The 24,611-nt window shown below is 32.7% G+C and overlaps 1 protein-coding gene across 1 annotated transcript in view; it reads left to right on the top strand.

The window, feature by feature from the left end:
* Positions 1-24,611, top strand: part of LOC115879449 (ubiquitin carboxyl-terminal hydrolase 31) — an 89,460-nt gene that overhangs the window by 46,234 nt on the left and 18,615 nt on the right. Inside the window, exons 3-5 of the mRNA XM_030896284.1 lie at positions 6,626-6,835; positions 9,450-9,771; positions 21,269-21,390. Of these exons, the coding sequence (XP_030752144.1) occupies positions 6,626-6,835; positions 9,450-9,771; positions 21,269-21,390 (654 nt within the window). The remainder of the gene's footprint in view (positions 1-6,625; positions 6,836-9,449; positions 9,772-21,268; positions 21,391-24,611) is intronic.

The following is a 24,611-nucleotide window of genomic DNA, read 5'->3' as shown; positions in this document are numbered from 1 at the left end:
ACGAACATTTCTTTCAGTGTATAAAACTTTTAAAATGATTGCGTACTCAAATTCAGTAAAACACAATTATTGCAGGGTAATATAAATTACTCACCAATTGAAGTGGATATACTACACAGGCTAACTTTAGTCTAGCTACATGCTTTATTACTAGGCCTGCATTACGTACATTTTATTGCTCTAAATTGTAATGATTTTTTACAACAATGTTGCACAGAACATGCTGTAAAAAAATGTTGTAATGTAACCCTATAGATGATTCCATTCTTTCATATAAATGTTGACATTCCATCAAATTCAATTGTAATGTATGTCATCATACATTACAATTGATATATTGTAAAGTTTTGATTATTTTTCTATCGATTCTTTTGGGTTTTAGTTTTTAAGAACCACACTAAAAATTGAACAACAATAAAATCTAAAATGTTAGTGATTACAAATTTTGCAACGAATATTTCTGTTACAATTTTTACACTGTTTGTGTTGTACTAAAACTAAAATTGTACTGAGAAATGTTAATAAAACGATAATAAGTATCCCATTAAAACAGAACATGTAAAAAATGCCGTAAATTCTTAAAGTCTTACAACGCAGTATTTCCACTACATATCTATCTGTTATAAACGCGAAAGTTTGTTTAGATGTATGGATGCTTGATACTTTTTCACGCAAAAACTAATAAATGGATTTTAATGAAACTTTACATTAATATAGTTCATATATCAGAATAACACATAGGCTATAATTTATAAAGATATTGTGTCAATTGTCCAAAATATAACGATAATGTTGCAAATTAACACACAGTTCGGATAAGATATTTATTCATAGACTATCAATTCCAACTAGACACATGTAATGTATATAGGATCCTATATCTCCTACGCGGAGCAAAGGGCTTCAGTAAAAGCTCTCCATCGGGTTCTATTTCTGGCAGTTGTTTTTGCTTCCTTCCATGTTGACCCTATATATGTTGAAGCTCATCCAGTATGGAACGTCTCCGTGGTTTAGCAGGTCGCCCTTGTTTTCTTTTGTCTTGGGGATTCCTCTCTAACGCTGATTTCGCTGTTACCATCAGGTTTCCGCAAAGTATGACTTCCATCCCCATTTTGTTTTGCGAATTTCAAGGCCTACTTCTTGTTGGTTTGTAAAATACGACATATAATAGGTACTTTCAAATATTGCTACTAGGTGCTATAATAAATATTACACTTTATATTTATTTTTTTTATTAAAAACTTTTAATCACTTCCCAGCGAAACTAACTCGTTAGTAATTGAAGTGCTATATCTGTATTGTATTTAAACTGCCTATTTAATCATAATCTAAGGGACTCCACCAACATTCTTTGGCGTGCGTTGAATGCCATTAAACTAAATGAATTACTCGAATTAGAAGTGTTTGCAAGTTGCGGTTAAGATAGTGCGAATTGATTATTAATTCAGACATTCACATGAATACACAGAAAAATAGAAATAATTAGCTATAATAAGTAAATTATATAGTAGTTTACAATAACACTGAATTAATAGTATAAAAATATTAAATTATTGCAATTTTGCTTCTACACCAGCTTTTAACCAATTAGTAATCATTTTATTAAAGAGACTTGAAAAACACATCTGAAGGAGTTTTTGAATTAATAAGCAAACAAATAAAATGTTATACATCATTATTAAAAAAAACGAAACGGCGTCAACGATGGCTATGAAATGAAAATCGCTGTCATTTTACACGTAAAATTATGGTTCATGTCATCGATCGTCATTTTCAAGCCAACTGGAGGCCGTTTTTTTTCGATCATAAGGTATATGGTAATGATATACTTAAGTATATACAGGATGAGTCTTAAATAAGCCAAATATTTTATGGGTGGTATTTCGATCCCAGAAACATATTTATGAGTTTTTTTCGCGATACATTTTTTTAAAAGATTGGATTTTTTTAATTTCTAATTAAAAAAAACATAATATCTTGATAATATGGCAACATAGATAGTAGATTAAATTTACAAGAAAGACAACCCAGAAAAGATCCAGTGGTTCTCAAAATTTAATAAAAAAATCATTCTTTTTTTAAATTTTCAAAGTAAAATAACATGGCTATTTTGAACTGATTTCGAAAACGGTAAATAAAAAATAATATGTTTCTTTTATCGAGACCTACCAGCCCTGACAATATTTGGTCTTATTTAAGACTCACCCTGTATCTCTCCGTTAACAAGAAAAGGTTTTAATAAACAATACATATACATCATAATAAATATTTCAAATTATAATAATATTTTAAGGAAATATTCTTTTCTTTCAAAACCAAACGTTTTGACTTGTAAATTTAGTACCTAGATATATTATCCATTAAAACTGTAAATGTTCTGATAATTACTTATGCTTTTTAAGTGCTTATTTTTAAATTACTGATAGAACCAAAAAAATAATCCATGTAATAAGGTGAACTCCCATTCTCAAAGTTCAGGTTATAAAAATTTTAATAATTAGAATCATTTTTATTTATTAAATATCGATATAAAAAGTATGGATTATACAGGGTGAGTCTTAAATAAGTGCAAATATTTTCAGGGCTGGTAGATCTGGATAAATTAAACATATTTTCTCTTCACCGTTTTTCAAATAAATCCAAAATAACCGAGTTATTTACTTTTAAAATTTCCAAAAAGAAAATTATTTGCTAAAATTTTGAGAACCGCTGAATCTTGTCTGAATTTTCTTTCTTGTAAATTTAATCTACTACCTATGTTACCATATTATCAACAAATTATGTTTTTTGACGAAAAACTCGGTGGTTTTATGGCAAAAGGTGCTATATCGAAATGTTGGTGTTTCTCTTATGGCAATAAGTTCTATGATCTATAAAATTAATATGGTTCCATTTGGCTTAAACAGCCACTCCGAACCTTTTTTAAGCCAAATTTTTATAGAATTCAAAATTTTGGCGAAAACACGTTTTTCGTGTTACAATAATATCGCAATAAGATTTCGATAATATAGTACCTTTTGCCATAAAACCACCGAACTAAAAAAAAACAAAATTTTTTTCAAAAAGTTCCAAATTTTCAATTTTTTATTGCGAAAAAAACTACCCCTAAAAATATTTGCACTTATTTAAAACTCTGTATAAAACCAAACCAACCTTTCAAACCCTGTATAATTGAGATATTAATGTAACTAAGTATTCGAGTAATTATAATTTTATTATTGATAATTTTCTACTTAATATAATATTGTCGACTTTTTTAGCAGTCATAAAAATACCATAATTATCAATTTTATCTTGTTCATCAATCTTGTCATCAAATTTTGGTAATACAAAACACATATGAGAAACTTTGTGTCCTTATTTCCTAGTTTTTAAATAAATTGTTGCACAAATTGTATTCAATACACTGTAATATATTTAACATATGCCAAATCGCGATGAAACATCATACCATTTTTTGTATTTTTCTTTATATTACACAAAGCTTAACATTGAAAAGTTTTCATTGTTAAGGGATTACCTACAATACCTGTTATGATAACTGTCTGGTTCAAAGGCATTATTAAGCCTTTCAGCAAATCAAATCTATTTTAGAACTAAATTAGGTTAATGGCAATTGAATTTTTTATCTTGAAATAATCTCATCGTTGTAAAGGCGAGCCTCTAAAACAAATCCAATCAGATCACTTAAAATAGTTTCCGCAGAGTCTATACTATCCTGTATGAACTTTACCCTTAAAGAATGATTGGAAAAGTATGGGGTTTTTTACTATTAAATTCGTTTTGTTTTTACGTATGACCTTTAAAACTAAAATGATTAGTTTAATTAAAAATAACTGTACAAATATAGTACAAATAGATAGATGCTTCGAGGTAGCTATCGGCCTGGTCCACTGCGACCTTTTTAGATCTATTGGGGTCCTCTTCTGATCTTTAAGTGTTACATTCTCCATTCCTATCCTTTTCACATAGTCTAACAACTTGGGGACTGAACGCTCCATGTAGCTCTCTGGCAATGGCCTATCCTCGGGCCTATAATTGCCTATTACCGAGAATCGCACATTGGCCAGACTGTCGCACCGGTATAAAATATGTTCTCTCTCATTTCAAATTCAGCTTACAATGTTCTGTTGGTAGACCCACTACAGCTTTGACTGTCTTTCTGTCTTTGCTTATCAGGTCTGCTGTGAATTTTGGCGAATGTACTATACTTCTGTTTTTTTAGCTTCTGGTTTTCAGCACTAAGCGCCTGGCTTATATGCTGCTGACCGTGAATGAACCTGTGCATAACAGAGCTGGCTTCGCCATGTATGAAAATATGTAGTGGTGGTAAGTTCAATAAAACTTCCATCGCAATTGTGGAAGTGGTTTTCAATCTCATTGAAATTGATTCAATAAGATAGGTGAGGATTGTTTTGCTAATCTTCCACCACTACACATTTTCATACAAGGCGACGCCGGTTCTGTCATTTCCAGGTTAATTCATGGTCAGCAAAGAATACGAGGACAAATAACACACGAGACCAAACTTTGACCATTCTTCTAAACAGTGTCGTGGCACATATTTTTCTTAACATAGCCGCTTGCAGCGATATTTATATTTTTGATAAATGCTTTTACTACACTTACGGTGTATCCGGTGGTATCATACTAATTAATTACGAAAAAGAAACGTATTAAAATGTTAACAAAATGCACAAATCTAGTATCGACGTATAGCACATATCAAGTACATATAATATCAAAAAAATAGTTACCAAATTCATTAAAAAAAACGCTTAAAAGGTTGAGTGGACTGTTTATTTTCCTATAAAACGTAACTCCTGGCTCTTTCTTATCATTGTGCCTTTTTACTCTTGCAAGCTGAAGAAATTACCATTGTAATAGAGTTTATACAAAGTTCACTAACACAACCGACTACTAAAAATCGCTTAAAATTATCGCTGATGACTCATTCGTTGCTTCTAAAGCAATGGCGTCTCAGGTCACAAATTCTGCTGCAGCCCGTATATGGGCGTTACATGTCTTTGTATTCTTTAGTCATTGGTCAGCAGCACATAAGCCAACGGAAAATGGAAAGGTCCATGTTGGGAGTTACACTTAGAGATAAAATATCCAATCATACCATGCGAAATCGAACAGGAGTAAGAGATGCGATGATATCTGTCTTACATCATAAATGGAATTGGGCAGGACATGTGGCTAGGATGACAGATGGACGGTGAACAAAGATACTTGTGGAATGGAGACCAAGACCGAGGCCTATAGAAGCAGAGGACGACCTACTAGTCGATAGACAGACGATATTAAGAGGGTGGCTGGAAACTGGATTCAAGTGGCACAAAATAGAAGGAAATGGCTAGAGTTAAGGGAGGCTTTTGTTCAGCAGTGGACAAAGGAGTACTAAAACGATGATGATGACATAAGCCAGAAGCATTGTGCTGAAAATCAGAAGCTAATCGAAGAGCTAAACGCAGTCAAGGTATGGGGAATACCGCTTGTGAATCAGCTACATGATATAGTTTTATCAACAAATTTAATATAATTATACAAGGCAAGGTAGACTGGATAAATAGTGTACTCATTCAAGCTAAGGCAACCTGGTGGTAACAATAGAGTGCTCTCAATAAAATAGGTACCGAGCCACAAGGGTAAAAAAGACGAAATAGCCAAACAAGGTTCATCAATGCTATTCATAGACTTAGAACTCTTCTGCGACGCTGCAAAAGCAGTCACAAGAATGGTCAAAAACCAGTGCGTGACCATCAATTCACTAGAACTGTGGAGAAATTCACCAGGGAAGAGACTGGCAAAAAAGTTCATAGGAGAATATTTGCCAAGGTTTACGACAGACCTGATAAGCATAGATAGGAAGACTGTTAAGGCTGTGGTTAGTGGGCCTTCTAACAATTTTTGTAGTAGGCAAAGAGCTATATGTAAGGTTATTATTTATTAGGCTATGTGAGAACTTAATGCTAAATATTAATGTTTTGTTATTATTATACAGGGTAAGTCTTAAATAAGTGTATATATTTTTAGGGTTTGTGTGTTTCGACCATACAAAAACGTTTATGAAGTTTTTTCGCGATTTTTTTTTGAAAATTTGGTATTTTTCAAACAAAAAATAATTTTAAGTTAAAAATCATAATATCTGGATAATATGGCAACATAGTAGATTACATTTACAAGAAACCAGATAAAATCTAGTGGTTTTTTAAACTTAAACAAAAATCGTTTTTTTTTTTTCAAAGTAAAATAACTCTATTTTTATTTGAAAAAGGGTTAAGGGAAAATATATTTCTTTTATTTAGATTTACCATGCAGCCCTGAAACTATTTGCACTTATTTAAGACCCAGTATATTGTATTATATCAATTAATTATAAAATATTTATTTGGTGTTTGTGGCGAAAATGTTGCTTGCAACTCGTGGGCGAAGCATTTTGATAATCTCGATTATTTTTCGGTTGTACCTCATTATTAAAAACTCAATTCTCATTACCAAAATGATAAAAAAAATCGCGCATGAATATTTCGCGTACTAGATGAAAACGTTTTAATTACTACTTAAAAATTAAAAAAAAAATGTTTCTACCATATGTAACACAAATCTATTTTATTTTCAGACATCTGGAAGGTCCGATGAAGTGATAGCTGCGGAAACATTGGAGAACTACAAGCGGTGTAACAATTCGTTCATACAGGGTATTTTTCAAGCTCAATACCGTTCGTCTTTGAGTTGTTCGAGATGTCGGACGCAATCGAATACCTTCGATCCATTTCAGTGCATATCCGTTCAATTGCCACAATTTCACAAACAATCAATTTACGTTACGGTAAGTAAAAGGTTGACATATGTTATTCGATATCGGTTGGAAGAAGTAGACTAGAACGCAGTTTTCATTTACTTACTGCAAGAATTTTACTTTATTTATTAATAAAATTTGATACAGAAAATCCTTGAAAAATTGTGATTTTAAAAGATTGGGTACAACAACGATATTTTGTATGAAGTTATCAATACTGTAATATCTCAATGCGCTAACTTATTTTCACTTTTTGCAGTAATATACAGGGTCCGGCTATAATGCGTCGGGCATGTGTAGCTCCTAGAATAAAAAAAAACTTGTGAATTTGTTTAAGTGCAGACCTAAAGTATGTACTAGAATGTATTTCAGAAAAATATTTTAACTTCTACAGGGTGGCTCAATATAGTGTGAGTAGATCGGCATGACTTTTTTTAAATGGAACACCCCGTATATTGGAACACCCCCTATTATTGTATTTATGGCTTCCTTTCAGATCACTTTCCATAATCCTAAGATATGAGTAAATATATTTCTATAGTTTCAAAGATATTAAGAAATTAATAAAAAATATATTGTACTGAAGCTGTGGTTGGTTCCTTGTGAAACATCGTTGAAATATTAGTATTTTAATAAAACACGCTTTTAGATGTATCAAAAAACTTTTAATAAGAGTAACTTTAACTCTACATATATGTTTCGGCTTGTTAGGCCTTTTTCAAGAGTTTTTTAAGAACTTCAGTTATTAAAAGTTTTTTGATACATCTAAAAGCGTGTTTCATTAAAATACTAATAAAAAATATACTTTTTTCAGCCCACCAAAAAAAAAGTATTAATTAAATACAAGAACTGTCCTGAAATCAAAACCATATTAGCCATTTACTTACGGTGGTCTGTACTTACTTTGCTATAAATATCGTAATCTTAAATCATACAGGGTCTTCCAAATTCTATTCCAAACTTTCTAAAATATAGAATAAATTTTCTTTGATTTTATAAATGGAACACCCTGTATTCTGTGCCCTGTATATTATTTTTTTAACAGATGGAGAATTAAAAAATGAATATTTTTTGTATGGGTTTTTCAAAATGTTTAACAGTTTCGCAGATATTCGCGGTTTTATGTTTCATATGGCATTTTCCACACTAAATTTTTATCAAAGCCACCCATTGATTTTTATCGCGTATTTTACCGTTGAAAGAGCCATATGAAATAATACTACGTGTATCTGCGAAACCATTAAAAATTTTGAAATACTTTAAATATTTTTTTTTATTTTTAACTCTCCATCTAATAAATATAATAATAAGATAATATACAGGGTGTTCCTTTAAAAAAAAAACAAAGAAAAATTATTTTATAATTTAAAACCTTTGGCGTACAATTTTGAACACCCTGTGTTATTTAACATTACGATATTTACAGAAAAGTAAGTAAAGACCATCTAAAGTAAATACCTAATATACATAGTTTTGATTTACTGCAGCCTGTAGAAGTTATTATTAAGTCTATTATTTTTCTGAAATACATCCATCCTATAACGCACTATTGTCGGACCCTGTATAGTATTTTGTATGGTAAAATGTATGTAATATTTTGTATCGTAAGATGTATCGAAAAAAGAATACCAAAATATAAATAATATTATGGAAATTTTGATAATATTAATAAACGGTAGTAAGTTATAATTGTGAATGTAGTGTCTGATGTAAAGCAAACCACAGTCGCTCCAGAAAGACAATTTGTAATTTTGGCAGAACATTACAGACTGTTGACAAAAAATTACAGAATACATCTATAATGCCGGGTCCAGACCAAGTTGTGACAAACCCAATACATTTCATGTTTTCAATATCCCGTCTCGAGTCGGTAAAGATCAAAGTGGCTATGTTTTGTTCGTATATTTTGCGACAAGTTGTCGGCGCAGTGTGGATAGCGTGTGCTGCCAACAGTAGGAGACCAGTGAAATTGCACATGGTTAATAAAACTCATTCCCAACAACTAAACTTTTGACTTTGTTGTACTTTTGTCATTGCGGTGTGGACAATTTGTCTCAAGTTTGTCTTATCAGAAGTCTCCATTTTATGTGACAAGTTTGTCTTGTCTTTGTCTCAAAATCGTGTTTACTTTTTTTCGCCTTGGTCTGGAGCCGGCATAATATGTGTCATTTTAATTCAGAGCTAAATTGTAGCTTTTATTATTTCTTGGATATCAAAATCTTCCTTGACTAGTTGGACAGACTTTACCTATGAATTACATTGAGATTTGATAAGAAACTTGCATATTATGTAATTCATAGCATTATAAATACATTATATCGTCATCTTAATCATTAATCTGCTAACACCATTTTTACATTAATCAAATGATACGTTAAACACATAATTTTTACATTAAATTTTTAGCGCAATATTGGGTTTTATTGATTCCCATCAAATATTGTTATCCCTTTATCATATTAACGCCTGAATATACTTACTACATGTGTACATATTTTTGTACCATATTTTGCTCTCCTGTAAAATTAGGAATAATGGGGTTAGCTGTTAACACATTTCACATTTCACCGACGATATTCTCAGTTTCAAACTACATTAACCACCAGTGTAATTTTTCAATAACATTGTTTTTTCATAAATCCAGGTAGTGTACACCTCCCAACAGCCTCGCCAAGTTCGAATAGGACTCAGCATCCCATCCGGAGCGTCGATAGGTGAGCTGAAGTCCATCCTGGAATCGGACACGTCGATAGAAAAAGAGAACATGCTTCTCACGGAGATCGGCGACGGCGGTTTCATGAGAACGTTCAACGACTCCCAATCGGTGAACGTCATCGCCGAAATCGACTCTATCTACTGTATAGAAACTGCCCAGCTGAAGGAAGATGCGGACGACATCACCAGTCCCTACGTTTTACTCTGTTGGATCAATGTGATAGCCATTGGCGGGGACTCTCAGAGGTTCGGTAAGTGGTGGATACCGTTAGTAGATATCTTAGTAGATACCAATAAAAATCGATATAAGTCGCTAATAATTCATTACCGATATATTGATACCTATTTGAAGTTAATTATCGGATAATACATACTACCGTTTCCACCAACCAATCCGTCGATTATTGAGATGCACAATCTATGAAGCGCATGCCCACCCGAAAGTGTATCACCACAAATCGCAACTGACTCACATTTTGTGAATCGTTGTGTTGCATTCCATTCGCTAGTGCTAGTGCAACTTCTGGATAATCCTTTGGCAGCACCGCCATTTCCACTTGTTGAGTAATAGCGGCAAAGGTGGTGATACGTCTCTGTTTGCCTCTCGGTGTTGGACGGCTTTCCATTCTGGCTTTTTTCTCTCCTTATCGTTCTCGCTCCCTCTTTTGCAACCTATGGTAGAAATGCGCCAGGCTTTTCCTTGGCTCCTTTACTCTCCTTTTTCGAGGAATGCTTTCACTTTTGCTTCCTCTGGAGCAAGTCCTTCGTGGAGCAGTCGGAGGTATCTCCGTACTTCTGGTCCGCTAAGACTTGCCCCACTAAGACTCTCAGCGAATCGCCTAGCCCGTCTGGTTGACCCAGGTCGGGTAGATGAAACGGTAGCTTGTATCGTGTAACGTGCCAAAATTTCACTAAACTATTTTATTTCTTTTCTTTAATAATTTAATGCTAATTGATATTATTATTAGTCTGAAATATCGATCAGTTCAATTCAGTAAACCAAGAATAAATAAATCGTACTTACATGTTAACAAAAGTAATTATTCCATCCTTATTTTTAACTAAACATATTTCACACTTAATAACATTTTTTTTTGCAGCACAAAACTAGTTTGATTTAATACAATTTAATATTTATTTTAGCCGAAATAGATAAAATAATTCTTTCCGCCGTTAATTCTGTTTATATACTAAATACGTAGGTTAGAAATTTTGAATTGAACTGTCAAATATTTATTTTATATTTTTTATTAACATTAACTATTAGGCAAACTCCAAAATATACTTTAATAAATTGATTATATATTTTTTGTATTTTTATTTAATCAACAGTAATTATTGAGCCTATTGTCACTTAGTTAAACTCATTAAATTTATGTTGCTCTATTTTAATTTTAGGTAGAATTTTTAAGCATAATTGTCTTAAAAATATCGTATCGATCCGGCAAGTGAGTCATGCCCAATATCTCTAGATTGTTGTTATTTATTAATTTTTGAATGTTTTGATAAGCAAATTTCTATATTTTCATTAATCTCGTTAACTTTATTTATTCTATTAATTATATAAATTATTGATATTAACTTTATTTTTCCTTTAATATATAACTTTTTCTTCATGTCTTTATTCAGCTCATGGTTGGCAATCCATATTTTATCAAGGGCCTGTGTTTTTCTGGCTATTTCTTTGTTGCAAAAAAAGGTTTCGTTTTTCTTGGAACTACCTTGGTTTGGTCACTTTATGTTCAGCTAGTGTAACAGAGGTACAGAGGCCTCTCGGTCATTTTTGTCAAGTTTTTGATTTTTACCCTTGTGGGGATTTTCGAGTGTGCCTCAAAAATTACTGCAGCATCCTATCTTACCTTTTGTTTTTTTTGGACGGTGCTACGGTTTACCGGTGACGGGATTTTCACCTCAAAAAGCTGACGTGGGTCAACCAAGCAGCCCGCCTTTTTTATTGAGCACCCCATTCCATCCAGGGGAAGAAATAATATTAATCACCTGAGGATTCGTAGAAAACCCTGGAGTTAGCAGGGTTTTTTTGTCGTAGAGTTTTTTGTCTGGACCGAAGAAGTTTTTGTCTGGGCCGAAGAAGTTTTCTTCTGTGTTGAAGACTTCTCTCTGAGCCAGTTTTTTGTTGGAGCAGTTTTTTCGCTGTACCCATTTTACTTTTCTGGAGGAGTTGACAGTCGACGGTTGACAGTTGACAGCCGACGGTGTTCTGCCAAGATTGATTTGATTTAGAAGATTTTCAACTATTTGGTATCGTACAATTCAATTTTTATTTTTTTCCCTATCTTACGATTTGAATTTCATTGGTGCGTACGAATACTGAACGTAGATAATTTTTTTTAACATTATAATTTAATTAGAATAAATTTTCACATACTTAATTCTGTTGATAAAATAATATCTCATTTTTTTTTCCTTTAATTTTTTTTGTAAATTTAATACAGCTGACACAGTTTCTTTTTGTCTCTATTTAAAATTTAAATCTATTCATTTTTTTTATCGATATCTAAATTTCTTGAACTGATGAATTCATAATTATTAGTTGATTAGTTTGATTTATTTATTTAATAATTATATTATTAATTATTATTATTAGTGAATTGGTTTAGTATTATTTATTTGATTTATTAATTTGTTGATTAATTTGATATATTAGCTGAATTTAGTTGCGCTGATATATACATATATATTTTATTTTGTGAAATCTTACGTGATCACGAAAGGTACCTAGGCATTTGCGTAATTTTGCTACTTGCGTATTGTGAGATATATTTTTTCTTGGTGCACAATTTTTTTATTGATTTATTTAATTTACTATTTGCTATTTGGTATTTTCTATTTACTGTTTCCTATATTTTCCTTTTATATTTCAATAGAGGGTACTGAAACTAATCAGTTTGCATTATTTTTTTATATTTTCTTTGGCCCTATGTCTACATAATTCTCTAAGATCTTGACCTTTTTTGTTTATTTATTTACCTTTTTTTTATTTTATGTATTTGTGGAACTTGTAAGGCCCTAAATACACCATGGGGATTTCTGACTTTTTTTTTCCGTCTAAAGTCAGTGGCGCTCTTAACCCGCCCCTACTCTCCGAATTTTTCTGAGCTAGGGCATAAATTTGTTCGCGACTAGACCCCTGCAAATTCCATAAATATTTATTTTCTTAATCGCTAATAATAATATTTTTTCTTCTTCGTATTTTTTTTACTTCTTTTCTAATTTTTTTTCTTTTTTTTTTAATTTAAAAGAGCCGAGCTAAGGCCAAACGCGTGACAAATTCTATGGCGCCCAACGTGGGGCAATTGATTTAAATAGGGCAATTGCATTAAAAGGGCAATTCTATTAATATCTATTATTATTATATATCTATAGAGACTTAGAGACCAAATAATTTTATATTCATCTTGCCTGGTTAATATTTATTCATTTTTTTCTTTTAATATTATCTTGACTCCTGATTATTATTGATACTGATTATTTTCATTGATTTATCTTTGATTTACCTTTGATTTACCTTTGATATTTTTACTTACCTTTTGATTGATATACGTTTTGGTATATAGTTGATTTGCCTTTTCTATTTATCTTTTTCTATTTTCTATTTACCTTGTTTTTTTTTACCTGGCGGATTGCATTACTAACTTACCTGTGATTTCGATATCGATATTTTTAATTTGATATTTACTTACTTTTTTCTTTGCTTTATTTTTGTTGACAAGTATTATTTTTGCCATTTTACACCTTAAACACTTGGTTTACTTTTGGACTGAACTTTATATAATTACTGATATAATAAATACTTCGTATTTTTACTTTATAATTAACATCATTATTTTTTTTAAATTTTACATTTAATAATTAAATTTGTACTTTATTGAAATTTCTTGGCATTATGGATTTCAAAATGAATATTTGTTATCTCAAAAAGGAAATGTTACTTCATGAGCTTAGGGTTCGTGGTGTGTCTGTTGATGATCAAAGTACTGTCGATAAATTGAGAACTACCTTGCGACCTTTATTAAAAATGGAAAAGGCCGGAGCTTTCAAATCTTCTCCCTATAACCTAGAGTTTGATGATGAAAAGATAATTATTCGTACGCTATTAGACGAGGTTAATGAGTCCATTAGTACAGTATCATCGGAAGAGAACGTCCAAAACAAATTTCTGTCCATTCAGTCTAGACTAGTCCATCTGCTTAACCGTGTAAATAGAATACCTGACCAAGTTTTGAACGTCAACCAGCAATCTGAGAAGACCGAACTTTTGATTGATGTTTTAGCAGCAATCGATACTTTAGAATCAACGTCTCGACAAGAACCTCAGTTGAGCAATCACTTTCGAGATCCTGATGATGATATACCATTACATTCCTCACATGTACATAATTCTACTAGTCAATCTGTTCCTTTTGTAAATAGCGTCTCCCCTTCGAAATATCTAAGCCTTGAGAAATGGAATTTAAAATTTACCGGCGACATTAAAAAACTATCAGTCCACAATTTCCTAGAAAGAGTGAATGAGTTGCGCTTGGCTCGTAATATAACTGAAAAACAATTATTTGATTCGGCCATCGATTTGTTCACCGGAAAAGCTTTAAATTGGTTTAGGGCAAATAATAATAGGTTTCAAGATTGGCAGGGTTTAAGCCACCTATTGCGCAGTCATTTTGAGCCACCTGACTATCGTGCTAGACTCTTTAAAGAAATTTTAGAAAGAACACAGGATACCTCCGAGACTATCATTGACTATCTTTCATGTATGCAGGCATTGTTTAGACGCTATGATGGTTTATCCCCAGATACTCAACTGGATATTTTGTGTAGGAATTTATCCCCATTTTATACCACGCAACTTCCTGTTGTAAATACAATTGAAGAGCTTGAGAGAGAATGTCTTAAGCTAGAGGTGAAGAAGTATCGTGCCGAAAGCTACGTACCTCCGTCTAGGAAGAAGCAACAATTTGTCGAACCGGACTTTGCTTTTGTAGGAGTGCAGAATTCACAGCCTTCTACTTCTTATAATTTTATTGATGAAGAAAACCAAGTCAGTGAAATCTCTCGAGGCCTACAGAATAATTCTCATAATTCGTCTAGGGAAATTACTTGTTGGAATTGCCAGAAGACAGGCCACATAAATCGTAATTGTCCTAATCCCAGAAAAATGCATTGCTATCGTTGTGGTACACCAGATGTGATAACTAGAACCTGTCCAAAGTGTTCCAGTTCGGGAAACGGCCCTCGGGGAAATCGTTAGGTCGTGCTATTTCCTCTCAATCCACACTATTAACGGCCCATGCAAATAACACCCAAGATTTTCAAAATAAAATTCTCCTTGACTATATTGTTTCCCATGCGCAAGGCGATCAACGTCCTTACCTTCAAATTAGTATTTTAGGCTATTCACTTTTGGGTTTACTTGATTCCGGTGCGAGTCGTACATTAGTTGGCTTGCCTGGTTACGAAATTCTGTTGAGTCTGGGACTGAAATTAATTAAGCAAGAAAGTTCATGTACAGTTGCGAATGGTGAAGTATGCACTAGTATAGGTTATATTCAAACACCAATAACATTAATGAATAAAACTAAAATTATTGATATTTTGATACTTCCTGGATTATCTCACAAAATTATTCTTGGCATAGACTTTTGGAAATCGATGGAAATTGTACCTGATCTCAGGCAAGACGTTTGGCATTTTTCTGAGAACACTGAACTTGCTCAGATTTGTGGAGTGCAGAGTAAAGACCTTTTAACGCCTGTAGAGAAAACAGCTTTGGATAAATTGGTGGAAGAGAAATTATCTCAGATGGGATCTACTCTTGGTTGTTGTAGAGTTGCTGAACATGAGATAGTTCTTGAACCAGGAACCAGGCCAATAAAACAGCGATATTATCCAGTGTCTCCATACAAACAAAAATTTATTGACGACGAGGTCGAAGAAATGCTTAAACTTGGAGTGATAGAGAGATCGAATAGTCCTTGGTCTAGTCCTGTCTGTCTTGCTCGGAAGAAAGATGGATCTTTCAGATTTTGCATCGATTTTCGCAAGCTGAATGAACGCACGAAGAAAGACGCCTGGCCCATTCCTTATATTTCCACAATTTTAGATCGGTTACGGAATGCCCAATTTATTAGCTCGGTTGATATTAAATCCGCTTTTTGGCAGGTACCGTTGAATGAGAGTTCTCGTGAGTACACTGCATTTACAGTGCCTGGGAGAGGCTTGTTCCAATTTCGCAGAATGCCGTTTGGTCTATCAAATGCGCCTGCTACTTGGCAGCGTATTGTTGATACAATTTTTGGTCCGGAACTTGAGCCAAATGTTATGGTCTACCTCGATGATATTGTTATTTTATCTTCATCTTTTTCCGAACACCTGAAACTTTTGGAAATTGTTTTTGACCGCCTTGCCAAAGCTGGTCTTGTCGTGTCTTTAGATAAGTGCAATTTTTGTAAACCAGAATTGCGTTATCTAGGTTATCTAGTAGATGCCCAAGGACTTCGTCCAGATCCAGAAAAAGTAGAGGCCATTGTCAATATTCCTCCACCCAAGAATATTAATGAAGTTCGTCGATTCGTGGGTACAGCATCGTGGTATAGGCGTTTCGTTCCAAATTTTTCCTCGCTTCTTGCACCTATCCTCAACCTCACGAAGAAGAATGTTAAATGGAATTGGACTGATGATTGTCAGAAATCATTCACACTACTCAAAGAATGTTTAGTTACTGCCCCTATTTTAACAGGACCCGATTTTGAGAAGCCCTTTTGTTTACAGACCGATGCGTCGTCATACGGACTTGGAGCTGTTCTTACCCAAGAATTTGAGGAGGGTGAAAAGGTCATATGTTATCTTTCCCGTTCACTTACCAAGCAGGAAATGAAATTATCTGTAACAGAAAAGGAATGTTTGGCTGTAATATGGTCAGTAGAAAAACTGAGACACTATTTGGATTGCGTACATTTTAAGGTAATCACAGACCATGCCTCTTTGTTGTGGCTGCATAATGTAAAGGACCCTCAAGGTAGATTAGCTCGCTGGCAGTTGCGTCTGCAACAATTTGATTTCGAACTTATCCATCGGAAGGGAAAATTCCATATTGTTCCTGATTTTCTTTCGAGATCCCCTGTTGTTCCTATCGATTCTGTCCAGATTTTAGATTTACCCCAATTTTCTAACACGACCGATAAATGGTATAAGAATATGTTACAAAATGTTCAAGAAAATCCTGTAAAATTTCCTTTATGGCGTGTGGAAAATAATATTTTATATAAGTTTGTAAAATCGCGTATACCAGAGTTATCTTCGTCAACGGAATGGAAGATGGTAGTTCCGAAAGATAAAAGAAAGGACATATTCCACAGGTGTCACGATATTCCTGCTGCAGGACATGTTGGTGTTTTCAAGACTCATGCTAAGATTGGTCAGCTTTACTATTGGCCAAAATTAAAATCAGATGTTATTCGTTACGTGAAATGTTGTGTAGAATGTGCTCAAAATAAGGTTGAACAAAAGCGTCCCGCAGGTCTAATGGGAGAGCGTCCAGAAATAACCGAACCGTTTCAAGCCATCAGCCTTGATTATATAGGACCCCTGCCTCGTTCCAAGAAGGGACATTGTTACATTTTAGTAATTTCGGATTATTTCAGTAAAGCCGTCTTCTTGTATCCTTGTAGATCGGCTAATTCTAAGAGTTTGGTAGAGCACGTCGAGAAATTTTTCTTACTTTTTGGCACACCTATGTTCCTGACGTGTGATAACGGCGTGCAAATGAAATCCAAAGATTTCCAGGATTTGTGTAAGAAATATAAGTCACGAATATTTTACACCGCAAGTTATAATCCCCGCGCTAATCCTGTTGAACGTCAAAATAGAGTAGTGAAAACGATGCTTCGAACATATGTTAAACAGGAAAATCACAGGACGTGGGATGAACATCTACAGGAAATTGGTTGTGCTATCCGAACTTCGCCAAGTGAGACTACAAAATACAGTCCATATTTCGTGTTATTTGGTAAGGAACATAAATTGTATGGCAATTTTAATAAAGTAGATAATAAGAATGTTGATATAGATTCGTATGTGAAGGTCCGCCAGGAAGGTTTTATTAAGTTATATAAACAAGTCCAACAAAGAATCGAATCCTCAAGATCTAACAATGCTCACAGGTATAATTTACGTCGCCGTCCAGCATTTTTCAACCCAGGTGACAAGGTTTGGCGCAGAAATAAAGTTCTTTCCGATGCTGCTTGCTATTATACTGCAAAATTAGCGCCACCGTACATAGGACCGTTCACCATCAAACGCAAATGCGGTTCTTGGTCGTATGAACTCCAAGACGACCTAGGTTGCTCAAAAGGAATCTGGCATGTACAAGATTTAAAACAGTACACCGACCCAGCACTTGCCAATGAAGTTTCAGATCCTGATGAGTAACTGTTTTATTCTATTTTTTTTTCTGAGGTAGCGAGTAGGTATACTCCCAGTGGTGGTCCGACCTACTTCAGGGATGCGCCCCTGCCCACGCGAGCCGTGATTTGCTCTCAATCCTATTTTCCTGAGGGGAATCATGTCCTAACCTTTAATCCTATCCAATGCCAAAATCCTTGTCCTACCTCCTGTTCCATTTAGAATTTAGAGTCCCTAGAATTAGTTATTATTAGATTAGTTTTTTTTAGTTACAGTACCTTTAACCCTTATCAGTTAGTACCTTTAAAGTCATATAGTTTGTAATTTTTATTTCTTTTCGTTCCTAGTTACTTATAATTATCAATTTCTTTCTCATTTATATCTTACTTCAGTTCACTTTTCTATTTGCTTTCAATAATTTTCTTCGCTTTCTCTTAGTATACATTTAGTAGTTCTTGTTTATCATCGTCGGAAAATTTTCTCCTTAAATTTCCCTCCTATTCCAAGGAGAGGGGGGGTTGTAACGTGCCAAAATTTCACTAAACTATTTTATTTCTTTTCTTTAATAATTTAACGCTAATTGATATTATTATTAGTCTGAAATATCGATCAGTTCAATTCAGTAAACCAAGAATAAATAAATCGTACTTACATGTTAACAAAAGTAATTATTCCATCCTTATTTTTAACTAAACATATTTCACACTTAATAACATTTTTTTTTGCAGCACAAAACTAGTTTGATTTAATACAATTTAATATTTATTTTAGCCGAAATAGATAAAATAATTCTTTCCGCCGTTAATTCTGTTTTATATACTAAATACGTAGGTTAGAAATTTTTGAATTGAACTGTCAAATATTTATTTATATTTTTATTAACATTAACTATTAGGCAACCCAAAATATACTTTAATAAATTGATTATATATTTTGTATTTTTATTTAATCAACAGTAATTATTGAGCCTATTGTCACTTAGTTAAACTCATTAAATTTATGTTGCTCTATTTTTAATTTTTAGGTAGAATTTTTAAGCATAATTGTCTTAAAAATATCGTATCGATCCGGCAAGTGAGTCATGCCCAATATCTCTAGATTGTTGTTATTTATTAATTTTTGAATGTTTTGATAAGCAAATTTCTATATAACTTTCATTAATCTCGTTAACTTTATTTATTCTATTAATTATATAAATTATTGATATTAACTTTATTTTCCTTTAATATATAACTTTTTTCTTCATGTCTTTATTCAGCTCATGGTTGGCAATCCATATTTTATCAAGGGCTCGTGTTTTTATCTCTGGCTATTTCTTTGTTGCAAAAAGGTTTTCGTTTTTTCTTGGAACTACCTTGGTTTGGTCACTTTATGTTCAGCTAGTGTGAGGTACAGAGGCCTCTCGGTCATTTTGTCAAGTTTTTTGTTTTTACCCTTTGTGGGGATTTTCGAGTGTGCCTCAAAAATTACTGCAGCATCCTATCTTTACCTTTTGTTTTTTTGGACGGTGCTACGGTTTACCGGTGACGGATTTTCACCCTCAAAAGCTGACGTGGGTCAACCAAGCAGCCCGCCTTTTTTTATTGAGCACCCCATTCCATCCAGGGAAGAAATAATATTAATCACCTGAGGATTCGTAGAAAACCTGAGTTAGCAGGTTTTTTTTGTCGGAGCCGAAGAGTTTTTTGTCTGGACCGAAGAAGTTTTTTTGTCTGGGCCGAAGAAGCTTTTTCTTCTGTGTTGAAGACTTCTCTCTGAGCCAGTTTTTTGTTGGAGCAGTTTTTTTCGCTGTACCCATTTTACTTTTCTGGAGGAGTTGACAGTCGACGGTTGACAGTTGACAGCCGACGGTGTCTGCCCAAGATTGATTTGATTTAGAAGATTTTCAACTATTTGGTATCGTACAATTCAATTTTTATTTTTTTCCCTATCTTACGATTTGAATTTCATTGGTGCGTACGAATACTGAACGTAGATAATTTTTTTTAACATTATAATTTAATTAGAATAAATTTTCACATACTAATTCTGTTGATAAAATAATATCTCATTTTTTTTTTTCCTTTAATTTTTTTTTGTAAATTTAATACAGCTGACACAGTTTCTTTTTGTCTCTATTTAAAATTTAAATCTATTCATTTTTTTTATCGATATCTAAATTTCTTGAACTGATGAATTCATAATTATTAGTTGATTAGTTTGATTTATTTATTTAATAATTATATTATTAATTATTATTATTAGTGAATTGGTTTAGTATTATTATTTATTTGATTTATTAATTTGTTGATTAATTTGATATATTAGCTGAATTTAGTTGCGCTGATATATACATATATATTTTATTTTTGTAAATCTTACGTGATCACGAAAGGTACCTAGGCATTTACGTAATTTTGCTACTTGCGTATTGTGAGATATATTTTTCTTGGTGCACAATTTTTTTTATTGATTTATTTAATTTACTATTTGCTATTTGGTATTTTCTATTTACTGTTTCCTATATTTTCCTTTTATATTTCAATAGAGGGTACTGAAACTAATCAGTTTGCATTATTTTTTTTTATATTTCCTTTGGCCCTATGTCTACATAATTCTCTAAGATCTTGACCTTTTTTTGTTTATTTATTTACCTTTTTTTTTATTTATGTATTTGTGGAACTTGTAAGGCCCTAAATACACCATGGGGGATTTCTGACTTTTTTTTTCGTCTAAAGTCAGTGGCGCTCTTAACCCGCCCCTACTCTCCGAATTTTCTGAGCTAGGGCATAAATTTGTTCGCGACTAGACCCCTGCAAATTCCATAAATATTTATTTTTCTTAATCGCTAACTTAATAATATTTTTTTCTTCTTCGTATTTTTTTTTTACTTCTTTTCTAATTTTTTTTTCTTTTTTTTTTAATTTAAAAGAGCCGAGCTAAGGCCAAAACGCGTGACAATCGCTTGTTGGGTCTAGAGGAGGTGGTAGGTTGTGTACTACTTGTGGAGGCTGGTCTTGCGCACTGGGGACGGAAGGGACAAGAAAGAGATGCTTCTTAGATCCAGCCGACGCGCGACGTGCTAGAGAGGATTCCCCATAGCACCTGACTAGGAGCTTTCCCATCAACAACAAGGTCTTGCATCTCCTAGAGGAAGGCGCGACATCCATATAAGTATCCATCACAGCTACTGTCATATCGGACGTTGATTCGTCCTTCAAAGGAGGAGCTGATCACCAGATATGCTGCATTTTTTCTATATTCTGATATTTTGTCTCAGTTTTGAAAATGAGAGAAACATTTTATTTTCTTATCACTTTGCACGAACTTATAAAACATTTTTGGTTATAGGGAGTCCGTATACGATGCAGGTATCCCGAGAGACAAACTACGATGATCTGCAGAAACTGATATTAAAAGAGATGGCACCGATTTTGCACGACGATATTTTGACGTCATCCCAATCTAGAGGGGTAAGCGCAAATATTTTGTTATGATCTTTTTTTTAACGCCTACTTGTGCGGTTTGAAACCTTGATGGGAAATCCGGCAATACCGCATAGGACAAATGTATCAACCCAACTTTTATCTCTTTAATACATTTGGTTTTCCATTAAGCTGTCTTACACGTTAAAATCCAAACCGCATAGTTTCGATTACCAGATCGGTATACGAGTACCGAGGGGTGTCTCACTTGGGCAGAAAATGTACATGTACTGCCAAAATATCACTCTACCGCCAAGCGACTGCCAATGCCTGCGAAAAAGACTGCCTATGACTGCCATGTAATTATTATAGGCGACTGCCGTAAGACTGCCACTGACTGCCAAGAAAATGTACATGTAATTCCAATAGTGAGACACCCCTCGACGAGTACATTGATTTCTTTTGATCCAACATATACAAACAATAAAGCAAATATACTGTTTGTTTGTTTACAGTTTGATTTGACTATTTATCCTTTTTTTCAAGATTTGACGACATTTATGTAGTTTCAGGATCTCCATAAAAACAGAAAAGTATAGAGATATTTATTTATTTAACAAATAAATAAATATCTCTATTTACACCTTGCATTTAGGAATTACATAAACAGAAGTTAAATGACATGATATCATAAAATATATTATCAACAGACCAGTATAACCACAATTTAAAGAATATTCATATACAGTTGGCTCACTCTAAGGAATTCTATTGTTATTTTGACTTCAAAGGCCCGTGACCCTTCGAGGTGACAAAAAATTTGTACGTTTACCGGGTGGAGCGGAAGTGCTGTTTTATCAGTCAAAACGCTGGCCGTCTACGAGGGATCAACTAAAAATACTAAGGAATTTTAATATAGCAAGTAGAAAAATAAAAATACAGTACTAGTTTTATTGATTAACAGTTTTAGGCGTCTTTAATAATTGATCAATATTTATTTACTTTCTTCTTATTATGATTTAATAACATATCTCATATATCATATCACCATTGATATCCGCAAATTCTAATACGGTTATTGTTCTGGTGTATAATTTTTATATCTGTGGGATCCTATAAATCCTAAAGCATGTTTCCAGGCTCCACACCTACAAGTTATTTTCCTTACCAGACTCTACTTATACATATTATGGTGAATACATTAATATTAAAATATTAGATATATTATTCTATCCTAATTCTTTGGAATATGGAATTGTCAATAGGGGAATTATTATTAATAATTATTATGGAAACCTCATATGAAAAATGTATTCTAAATAAATATAATAAGTTAATTTTTTTAATATATATATAATAATATATTTGCATATTTCTTAAATCATAGCATATTTTGCTTTATAGATGTTTGCATTTTACTTTAATTATCTACCTGGAAAGCCCAAATTTTATCGTAAGGTAATAAAAGTACCTTTGCATACAACTTGTGTTGCCATTGACAATTTTTTTGGAATTTATTCTACATTTTATGATTATCCTGAACAGTAATTATGACTGTTTAGTTATTGTTGTTAGTAGTTAATTCAATAATAAATTTTAATGTTTGATAAAATTTAGTAAAAACTGAAAAAAATTTGACAGTGGCAGGACGAGTTGTATCCAAGTACTTTTTATTACCTTTTGATAAAAAGGTAGATAATTCAAGTTAAATGCAAACAGCTAAAAAGCAAAACATGCTTAAGCTAAATAATGCAAATAGCTAAAAAGCAAAACAAGTTAAGAAATATGCAAATATAATTTATTACAATATTTACTAATTGAAGAGCACACGGGAAAAACAATGAAAATACCAAAAAGGGAGGGGGCTACACCTTATGGTACCTAAATAAACGGGAATATCGATAACGGCCACATAGAAACAGGCATTTAAAAATGGGGAAAACGATATAAAAGTCCATGCGTAATTTGAATTAAAAAAACGTTTTCCTGAACATTTATCATTTCTGGATACTCATCGTTTTTCCCATGTGCTCGTCAATTGTTATATTTACTGTTGCATAAAATTTAGTAAAAACTCTAAAAAACTTGTCAATAGCAGAACAAGTTGTATGCACGTATTTTTATTACCTGACGATAAAATTTGGACTTTCCAGGTAGGTAGTTAAAGTTAAATACAAACATCTAAAAAGCAAAACATGCTATTTAAAAAAATGCAAATATCTTAAAAAATAATTTAATATGCACTTTGCCAACTGGTAAATACTGGAAAATCCAAAACATAATAGTAAAGTATCTACGACTACTCTAAAATATCTACTAAAACAATAAACTAATTGTTAAAAATAAATATTTTGTGCATATTTCGAGTAAAATCTTTTCTTAATTTATATGTATATTTTTAAAACAATTTATTCATAGTTGGGTTTCCATAATTATAATATACTTAATATGTCTAATACTTTAATTATTATATTCTTAATATCCCATACTATATAAACATATACCTTCCTTCATCTTTTGGGCACCTAAAGAACGATATATTGTCTATCATTCTACTTTCACAACCATCCACTGCACAAATATTTCTAGTAGACATTTTATTCACAATTCGAACAAAACAACTAAAACACTATTTTTGGTTCACTCTATGCGTCGGACCGAAAACGAAACTAAAATAAACTTGGAACGCTGTGTACACGTCGAGCAACGGATGTAGACTGACCCAAGTCTACAAGACAGGAGGGGAGCGGCGGGAGGAATTTTGATACAGGCGAAGAGTGGGCCAACTGATATATTTATATTCTTTAAACTGTGGTATAACATACAATAGCAAATTTATCTTAGACTATACATATAAATATGAGCCGTTAACTACTTATCCAGATATCTTAACTTTAAGTGTAAAACTACATGGTATATTCATAACTTTTTATATTTATGACATTTTTTCAAACATCAGATTCATCAAATATTTTGATTAAAAGAAAATATATAAAAGTGGGCAACGCTGTGCCGGTCAAGCTTAATCACGTGACTAAAAGTTTATTAGGTATGAACTGTACTTAAAAGTATGTACGAAAAGTTATTTAGCTGGGTGCAATGACATTGATTTTGATATTATTATTGCCCGAGTGATTTGGGTTTTGATGGCTCAGTTAAACTAAACTGCAGTAGTTCAAATACATTATAAGAAGTAAATATAATAATTAAGCAAGCCATGATATTGAGTTCTTTAATTACAATAATTTTTCATTGTAAAAATCTCTATT

This window comes from Sitophilus oryzae, unplaced genomic scaffold, assembly GCF_002938485.1.
Source record: "Sitophilus oryzae breed Bouriz unplaced genomic scaffold, Soryzae_2.0 scaffold_1576_pilon_pilon, whole genome shotgun sequence".
Taxonomy (NCBI): domain Eukaryota; kingdom Metazoa; phylum Arthropoda; class Insecta; order Coleoptera; family Curculionidae; genus Sitophilus; species Sitophilus oryzae.
The sequence above is the reverse complement of the archived record's forward strand: the minus strand, read 5'-3'. Positions and strand labels throughout refer to the sequence as shown.